A 9,658-nucleotide genomic window follows, 5' to 3' on the forward strand; every position below is an offset into this window, starting at 1 on the left:
GAGTCTGTGCTTTATGGATGTAGCCATCGTTGTGGTTCCAGTTCGTTCATCTTAGGTGAGGAAGCGCACGATATTTGCTCTTTCTACAACTGCGCCTATTTGATGGTAGTGCTCTCGGAAATATTGCTGCATTTCAACGCAATCTCCGGATTGCGTTCAATGAAGTTCCTGGGGAATTCAAGGCCAATATTTTTAGATGACGTACTACTGCAGCTGTATGTGAAGAGCTTGGATTTTCGTTTGGACACTTTAATTGACACTATCCCATCTGAAATGGCACCCCTTTACAAAGGGGAACTATTGCTTTATCTCTACATTATCAAGATTCATTCGTATTTCCCTAAGCTGGAAGATAGTTTGATCGTGTCAATCGACTATCCATCTCTACTGGAGTGCATTGAGCCAGCAAACAAGATAGTGGATATAGCAGAAATATTGATTAATGATCAAAATAGTAGAGTTTTTCATTCGACAATGGCATTTGGGTTGAATACAAGTACGTGTGTCTACCTTATAGTCGCAGTATCGGGATATGCAGAACAACAGAGGAGTGCATTATTTGGATTGCATAGGATTCTGGGAATATTGAAGAATCCACTCTTTTTGTATCTACACTCAGAGCTTATCAGCACAATTGAAGAAGTATTTAAAGGCGTGAGAAACGATTATTCAGAGGGATTGGATTCGGAGTCCTTCAATACTACGAGTATAAACGGATCTACCGCTGTCGCTGTCATCCCCTCTGTAGAGCTTAGTTCGATAGTAAATGTGGAGACAATCGATGGAGACCTCCCTGAAAAGTTACTTGTTATTTTGCATATATAATTCTAACTTAGGGTTTTAGTTGTTTTCTATTGAAAAAAAGATATCGCGCATATCTTATACGTTTGAATGCTGCAGAAAAATCTGTTTAGCCAGTTGCCATCCCAGTAAGAAGTTGGGGTTGGGAAAATGCTTGGTACAACATGTTGAAAAAATGCTTATAATAGACATAGGGAAAATGTAATATTCCCTGTAACTGGAGTCGATGTGTCAGTGTTTAGTGGAAAATTAAGGAGGAAAAACTATGGTTATTGTTATTAAAATTAACTAAGGAAAATAGTACATATTTATAAGCTAAAAGGTAAATGGCTTGGCTAAGTGGCCAATGGCTTAACTAGGTGGCTATGAAACAAAAGAGTAAGAAACAGTGAAGGCATAGATAGTGTTGCATAAAGATCGTCGTGGCGCTATGAGCATATCCATAATAGAACGTATCCTCTTACAAAAGGGGTCTCTATACGTACGACAATTCAAAAGGGCCCAAAAAATCCTCCATCCAGGATGTGCTGAATTACAGCAGTCCGATGGAGCAGTCGGTAGGGCTAATTCATCAACTATTGTATATGTCGCCCTGCTACAGATCTCAACTCCAGAAAATTTCGGCGCTACACACTAGGAATCAACTCAAAATATCATTCTAAAAATTATTTTATGGTTATTCAAACGATAGTTTTTATTGTCAAAAAAGAACAGGATGAAGCAATATTATGCATTCAGCTCTTTTTTTATTTCTTAGCCAATATACTGTATATTTCATGAAGTGGATTGGTGTGCAATCGTATACTAACTGAAACTAGAAAACTATCTAGAGAAACTTTTGTGTGTAAAACGCAGCATGGATCAGATATGAAAAGGCAGCATTTTAGCCATTCGGAAAAAAAAATTGGAGTAGCATCGGAAGTTATCCCCTATAATAAATTCTTCTAAAGAAAGTGCAAAAGAAAATGTAATTATAAAGGAAGAAATATAGAGAAATATGAATGTTCCTTTTGCTTATACATGCTTCGTTGTATTTTCCATATAAATATGGATTATTACTAACCTAATATAATTCCCGTTGGGCGAGAGCCCAAGGGAAATGAAGCTGGATGGTATCGGCTCTTCGGAGCCCAAATCGTGCTTTATTTGTAGAAAAATAAAATATAGATAAAATATAGATAAAAATATCGATAAAATAAATTTTTAGATGACTTCAATACACTTAAACAAAAAAGAACTAGTCTAAGAAATAATGTAAACATATAAGTTGGTCATCTACTTCTAATTCCATCCCTTAGCTTTGAGAAGTCTCCTGAAATCGCGTCTCTCGTCGCATGGGTGTGGTGGGCGGGCATCCAGCTTCATTTTCTTATGTCCAGATGAGGCCCTAGTTAACATCCGGATTCTCGTTATAATTAATTATTTTGCGTATAAAACTTAAAATAAATCTTCGATATTGTAAAATTGCTTTTTTACATCCCTTTTATGAATTTTGAACATACAGTAAGCATTGGTTAAACCGTACTCGTATCTATTGCATATCGAGAGATAAATTAGACAGAGCATCAACTATAGTACTATTCAAGCATGTTACTATACGTATTGTATTGTAGCGAGATGTATCACCCAAGCTATACTACTCTAAACCAAGACATTGACACCTAAGCTTTCCCCATCTGTTTCGATGAGTAGTAATATATATTTTTATCTTTTATTATTTTTACCATTTCACTTTAGAATATACCTCTTGGTTTTAACAACACCATATTGTTTTCCTCGACTCTTTAATTCCTTAACCTTTAAGTCCCTAACCTAAGGTTGAAAAATTTAGCACGCTTTTGAGAAATTAAGCATGCTTCTGAAATATAATCTTCAATCATCATCACAAATGGTAATAGAATTTTGGACTTGTTGGATTTGTTAGCCAATTTCAAGCCTAAAGAGAGAGTCGATTTTGCTAATGGAATCCTCGGTGCTTTCCATTAGCTGCTGCCTTTTCCCTTCAGGTTTGCGTGCGGGCATGCGTGCTGGTGATAACCCTTTTGTTTACAGCTAGTGCAAAATGAGATTTCGCTCGGTTGTTCATGCTTTTGTTGCTGAGATTTTGGGGTTTGACCGTGTTGTTTACGCGCCTTATTCTGGTTATCATTAACCGTTGTCCTTGAATCTTTGCGATCTCTGTAATTTCGGTTGCTTGAACGTGAGTTATTACCGAGTTTGGATTCATCATAGCGGACTGCGATTGAAAACGCCTCTTCCAAATTCTTAGGAAATAAGCTGAGTATAGTTGCTGCGTTTCTTCCTTCAGCCCTGCGCTGAATTTAGACATGCGCAATTCTTCGTCTTGTTACGTTTCGTAGTTTCAGCTTGTCTTATACTTGTGACTATTTGTGACATCATCATTATATGCATATATTATATGCATATAATGATGATGCCAATATATACTGTATAATATATATATTGGCTTTTGGACTTTGGAATAAACCATGCGGAGTTTTCTCTTACTCTCCTATCTCAAACTATCCATAACAGTCTATCCACGGGAATAAGCCCCAAAATTTACTTAACTCGGCCATGTAGCTTCTTACATCACCAACTTTTCTGATTTTCATGAACTTAACTAGCAGGTCAAGTTGTCTTTCCTTAGACTCGAATCTCGCTAAGAACTCTGCTGATGTCAGGATTTTAATTTTTACTTAACTTTTTACATGCATCTAATTATTACTTGTTTGTTTGTAAATGATAAATCCTGTTTGTTGTTTTTCTTGTTATTCTTTAAATAGTTCAGCTATTTGTTTTCTGATCCTCACTCCTATTTTTCTCTTTATATTTTTACAATTATTATTATAGTAAACTATAGGAGTCCGAAAGTCGCAAATTACTTTCGTTACACATACTGTAGTATTCTGACCAAAGACTTGGGCGTTGACAAAATTTGACTTGTTCATTTCCTGGAAATTTGGTGGATATTCTGGTTTGATGTCGATTATGAGGGATTCCGGGTGTTCATCTAGCGCGCTCGACACTCTCAGAGACGGCGCGCTGGGTGAAAATGCGTTGCGTTGATGTTTGGAGTGGCTATTATAGTGTTCGAATAGCGAACTTGGTCTTCATCAGGAGAGATGTCCTCGTTTCGTTGCTCGATTGGAGATTCCGAGTGGGTATCCATGTTGTAGGCTTGTCTCACGTTAGGGAGTGGCTGTTTGTTTGTTGGAATGGAGCTTGAGTTGGCGATTGCTCTTTCTGGATGATTTCCCATGAGCTCAGGACACTCCAATCTCCAATGGTCACTTCTGCAGTCCGGACAAGGGTACGGAGATTTGCCTCTCCAGAACGGCCTGTTTTGGGCTTGCTTAGGTCGCTTTTCATTGTCCTGAGGATTGTCTGGCATTAGTTCTTTATTGGGGACTAGATCGATGTGAATCCGGCGGAGATCTTGGGCCTTTGCGAGATTCCTGATATTCCTCGGTAATCCATTGAGGATCTCGCAAATCATCACTTTGTGGCTGTTCTCTCCGTATACCCGTCGCGCCAACGAGTATTTGTCCCGATAATAATTCAGAATTGATTCCTTGCCATCAAAGATGCGGTGTCAGAGTTTTAGTGCAAGCTGCGCCTCGTAATCAGGGGGCCTAAAATAGTCGCGTAAGGCGGCGCACCATTCATCCCAGGTAGTTAGGGCGCAACGCTGTTCTTCTCCGAGATCGAAGAACCAGTCGAGAGCTTCTTTCTTCAATACATTTGGTAGCATCAGAATGACTTCGTAATCGGAGGTCCTGCTGCAAGTCTTAATCTGGCTTGCTCTTTCGATCCAAAGATCAACGTCTTCCGAAATGGTGCCTTGGAATATAGGTATTTCGTTAATATCTAGGCGTTGAGGTCTGTCGCTATTATCAGTGCCAAAGGAATGGTTGTGTCGGATTGCCAAAAGATCGTCGTCGTGCTTTTTCTCGATTAGGGACGGACTGGCATATTCAGGAGAGATTACTTGGGTTGGAGCCTGTGATTTCTCCAAAATCTTCCCGAACATGTTTAGCATCTGTTCCATCGCTGAAGATTGTCGTTGTTGGGCTTCGGGCAGTTGCTTCAAGATTTCTGATTGTTGCTTTAGCAGCAAATGAACAGTGGTTTCCTCTTGTGAAGAGGCTGGGGCAAGGGTTGCCGTTGTGGGCGATGAGGTTGAGTCGGCGAGGCGACTGCCAGATGATTCCGCGGTGTTTACAGAGTCGCTGCGTAACACGCGGGTTGAAGATTGTATTTCGCGGGCGCGGCCCGAAGTTGGAAGTGTAGGAGGCATTAGGAAGGATATACACTCAGGAATTTGCTATTCTGTTGTTTCGTGTATACCCGGTTCTCCACCAGTGTAACAGCTCAACATCTGTCGGAAATGTTATCCCTTATTTAAAGAATGGGGAAAGGTGAGGAACCGAAAATCAAGGAATTAGGAGTTATATAAAGGAGATTTCAAGAAAAACAAAGCTGTATCACAGAACTAGATTGTAATTTAATAATTAAATGAAAGAAACGAGTATATGTGTGTATAAAATGCATTAAATGAATGGTGTGAAAAAAAAAGGGGTCGGAACTTGGTCATGTTACAAGGAGATGGTTGACTTGTTCGACAATACTCTACTTGCAGCGGTCCAGTATGCGGCCGAGGAAACACTCGGTTCCTACCTACCCACGGTAGCAAGACAGCAGCAGGACCATCTACTCTCCAAACTATCCACCCCCTCTCGCTCTCCGAGGCGATGAGAGTTTTCAAACGCACCCAACGGTCCACCCGGCTAGACAAACATATCAACACTAGAAACCCCGGTCGTACAGTTGAAGAGGATGTAAGGGACCATTTCCAACACACCTTCCAGTATTCAAGCGCGCAATCAGACGACGACCCCCCAACACGAATCCCATCCACAACCTTACTTGGAGAGGGGAAAGCACTAGCGACCTACTTTACCCCAGTAAACATTCTGGAGTTCATCCTCAACTACCCCGCCCATAAATCCCCGGAGGGGACACCATACACAGAGAGATACTATTAGCGCTACAACCAGCCGGATTCATGGACCACCTAACCCATCTTTTTAGACTGTGTGCCCTCGCTGGCTGCACACCGAGGCGATGGAACTGCTCCGTCGTCTTCCCAATCCCGAAGTCGTATGACGCTAGAGTCATTTCGGCCTTCCGGCCAATCGCTCTCACCGTCATGTTCAGAAGAATATTTGAGGGCGTCCTCCTCTCTTCTTTGCAGTATGACTGGACCAAGCGATCCCTCTTTCAACACAACTTTGGCCAAGCGGGCTTCCGCTGTGGCTTCTCCACCCTCACCCATGCCCTGGTCTCCCACGAGTGTAACCTACTAGGGTTTGGCATCAAAGCATTCATCGACCTCCGCCAAGCATACGACAAGGTGAAGATCAACAGACTGCTAAGGAAACTCCGGTCAAAAGGTGTATCCCCGGTCCTGGACAACGTGATAGCCTCGCTCTTCACCAACACCTCCTCCCAACCCGTGGTGAATGGGGCCCTCCTCGAACCCATACCCCACTACAGGAGATTGTTCCAAGGTTCGCTCCTCTCCCCATGGCTCTTCAATATCTATATTGATGACCTGGCGGAGCGACTCAATGGAAGTCAACATCAACAAAAGCGGAATCACCGGAGCCAAGCAAGGCACTGTCTTCCACCTGGCCAACCAAAAAATCCCGCACTGTAACGAAAGTAGTTTTCGACTTTCGGACTCCTATACTTTACTATAATAATAATAGTAAAAATATAAAGAGAAAAATAGGAGTGAGGATCAGAAACAAATAGCTGAACTATTTAAAGAATAACAACAAAAACAATAAACAGGATTTTCATTTACCCCCAAACAAGTAATAATTAGATGCATGTAAAAAGTTAAGTAAAAATTAAAATCCTGACACGCACAACACCCACAAGTACCTAGGCTTCCCCCACACCGGCAAAGGCATAGATTGGGAAAACCATCTCACCCAGGGCACGGAAAAGGCGCTAAGCTCCATCCGGTTCCTGGAAAGAGTTGGCATAGCATGGCCCTCGTGGGTCCGATTGGCCGTGTATCGCTCCTTCATTAGGCCCACCTACGAATACGGCGCACCCATATTATATTGGGCCATTGAGAATAGCTTAGTCCCGCAAAGTTGGCGCAACCAGCTGGAGGAGCTCCACAATAGAAGCCTAGCCTGGGTGTACAAGGTTCCCTCAACCCCCGGAAAAAAAGCGCCCCTACTCTCACGTCCTGCACTCCATCTCGGGCATGGGATCCGCGATGGACAGATTCAGAGCACTGGCATTCCGATTACACATCCACATTCTCAAGTCGCACCGAGACAACCCTGCCACCCTCATGCTCGCTCAGGAACGACAATTCCAGTGGCCGATCAGCGCACTCTCCCACATTCTGCCCAGATTCAAATCCTACCCGCGGTGGAGGGAGTATGAAAACCGACCAAAAGTACGAGGCCGCCAACAACCGCTCTCCGAATTTCTAGTGGAAAAACGCCTACAACCACTTGCAGCATATACTCTGTGCTCCTATGTGCTCCCATAATGTAGAGCACGATGCGGAATAGACAAGTTCATCTTCTTCCCGGATCCCAACGTGGTGTCATGGGCAGTAAGATGGCGTCTCAACACCTTCGGCATCGGGAAACGCTGCCCTGAATGCCGGCAGCCCTTCAATAGAGCCCACGTACTCTACTGTGGTCTACTCTCCAACAACATGAACCTGAGCGAGGCAGACTTTGAGGCCAAGACGGAAGAAGCCCGAGCGAACCGCATAGATGGCTACTACACCATCCTGATTCTCTCCTGAACCGCCGCCAATATGAAAAATTCGCCAGATGCATCTACTCACTCATCCGACAGTTTGAGGATTAGCAGAAGAAAAAGGGATTGAACGATCCCTTTCTCTACGAACCACAAACAAAAGACCAGATCCACTCTAGAAAAACCGGTTTTGTGGCTGAGCAACCTCCATTAGCCGGCTCCCATCGCCATAAAACAAGCCCAAATCCCCCAGCTGTAGGGACCACCACTCGATTCACAAGAAGAAATAATAATATTTATATTACAGCAAAAGTTTAATTAATACTTATACTGTACGTACAGTACATTACAAGGCCTTGTCGCGAGAATCATCTCTACCACCTGTTTTCGGACCTGTCTATTCCTCCTCGCACCTTCATTAGTTTCTATTACCCTCATTCCACCATAGAGATACAGCAGCAGGAGTAAGATCTCCGTAGCACGCCCCCCCCCCCCATCTTCAACACTATCGACATAATGGCTCGAAATTGGGCAGGCTAAATCAATATAGAAAAACACAGGGAAACGCAGATCGGTCTATGCAAAAACCCAAGCAACCCTCCTTTATCAACCCCGAATTCACCCTTGGACCCCTAATCCAACCCCCGCCCCCTCAGTTTCCAAATCCCCCCATATTAACAGCCCTCAACTCAGACGGAATCCAATTTCGGTTCCCCGAGGACTTCAAACTCTGCATCCACACTCTCCTCAATGAAATTGCCCTTTATCCCCCCCTTTTCCGGCCCAATTGCTGTGATTGTTCCTTGTCTACATCCCCCACAACATATACATCGTCCTCAATAAACTGCCATAAAGCCTAACCTAATGTTGGAGCCAACTGAACCTAACAATAGTAACTCCATATTGGCCATCAGCCCCATGGTTTCCCTCTTTACTGCAGATGAAACTGGAGGGTCCGATCAGGATACCGATGAAGGCAGTTCAGCTGGCAACACCACAGACAAAGCACCCACTGAAGATCAAATCATGGTATTTGACCGCTTGGCGCATCTCAGGGAAGCATTGAGGAAAAAGAATGCTTCTCCAGATACAGAGGAATTGCTGCTACGCGGGAAAGGGAGACTGGCGAAGCATCGCAATTATTCCTCAGCGCAAAAGAAATGGGTCGCGTGGTGTGCAGCAAACAATATTCCGCCTTTCCAAGCCCCAGCATCGGCAATTGCAGCCTTTTTGGTTGAGCAACACAAACAAGGGAAAGCCGCAAAGTCTTGTCAACTTTATCGCTTAGTGATCGGTAAGATTCAAACAGGTGGAAACCCTTATCAGGACCCCTTGGTCGTCGAGGTTCATAGAGAAATAGCTAGAGAGGTACCACCTATCAACCTTGCTGAAAGGCCAGTGGACATCTCCCCGATCATTGAACATTTTAAAAAGACGACAAACTCGGCACTCAATTTGCGCGCGCTCACGTACAAACTAATATGGTTATTCGCGATAGTCACATTTTCAAGAGTCTCAGACTTGGATTGTATGGGCTGTCGGTCAATAGTCATTGACGACACGGTCCTGAGAGGAGTAATCAACTGCCCAAAGGAGACAAGAAATAATCAAAGAGTAGTCAAAGAATTTCACCTCCATCGTCACCCAGATCCCTGTTTGTGCCCAGTGGAGTGCTTCATCGAGTATCGTAGGCGGTGGCAAGCTAAAGGAAAGCTCGTGGAAGGGACAAAGATCTTTTTGATTCCCAATACCGGACTTCCAGCCAAGCCTTCAACCTTATCTCGATGGATCAAGTCAATCTTCGGGATTGCGGGATCCAATTTACGCGCTCACGGCGCACGCAAGATGGGTGCAACTCTCGCATTAAGAGGATTCGACGTAAACCCGGTGGTAATACTAGGAAACTGGGCTTCGTCATCCACCTTCGACCTCTTGTACAGAAGAGATCGAGCGTTCAACGCAGATATCACCAGTGTGATCCTCTAGACCAACCGCGAGAACACACAGTAGGGCCCTCTGCATCATCCTGAAGCGTGGACTGCTGACAAAATCCGCAGCC

At 43.7% G+C, this 9,658-nt stretch overlaps 4 protein-coding genes across 4 annotated transcripts; 2 read left to right on the forward strand and 2 right to left on the reverse strand.

The window, feature by feature from the left end:
* Positions 1-3,832: 3,832 nt before the first annotated feature.
* Positions 3,833-4,300, reverse strand: VTP21DRAFT_5315 (uncharacterized protein; the record flags this gene model as incomplete). The annotated part of the gene is made up of 1 exon (XM_069395823.1): positions 3,833-4,300. The coding sequence occupies one exon, from the start codon at positions 4,298-4,300 to the stop codon at positions 3,833-3,835; it is 468 nt and encodes a 155-aa protein (XP_069247883.1).
* Positions 4,301-4,396: 96 nt separating this feature from the next.
* Positions 4,397-5,101, reverse strand: VTP21DRAFT_5316 (uncharacterized protein; the record flags this gene model as incomplete). The annotated part of the gene is made up of 1 exon (XM_069395824.1): positions 4,397-5,101. The coding sequence occupies one exon, from the start codon at positions 5,099-5,101 to the stop codon at positions 4,397-4,399; it is 705 nt and encodes a 234-aa protein (XP_069247884.1).
* A 454-nt stretch (positions 5,102-5,555) lies between these two features.
* VTP21DRAFT_5317 (uncharacterized protein) lies at positions 5,556-7,645 on the forward strand (the record flags this gene model as incomplete). Its single annotated transcript, XM_069395825.1, has 5 exons — positions 5,556-5,768; positions 5,896-5,964; positions 6,059-6,440; positions 6,758-7,266; positions 7,409-7,645. 5 exons carry the CDS (start codon positions 5,556-5,558, stop codon positions 7,643-7,645), a joined length of 1,410 nt encoding a protein of 469 aa, XP_069247885.1.
* Positions 7,646-8,463: 818 nt separating this feature from the next.
* Positions 8,464-9,585, forward strand: VTP21DRAFT_5318 (uncharacterized protein; the record flags this gene model as incomplete). Its single annotated transcript, XM_069395826.1, has 1 exon — positions 8,464-9,585. The coding sequence occupies one exon, from the start codon at positions 8,464-8,466 to the stop codon at positions 9,583-9,585; it is 1,122 nt and encodes a 373-aa protein (XP_069247886.1).
* Positions 9,586-9,658: the final 73 nt, after the last annotated feature.

This window comes from Calcarisporiella thermophila (assembly GCF_041956535.1).
Source record: "Calcarisporiella thermophila strain CBS 279.70 unplaced genomic scaffold VTP21scaffold_22, whole genome shotgun sequence".
NCBI lineage: Eukaryota > Fungi > Calcarisporiellomycota > Calcarisporiellomycetes > Calcarisporiellales > Calcarisporiellaceae > Calcarisporiella > Calcarisporiella thermophila.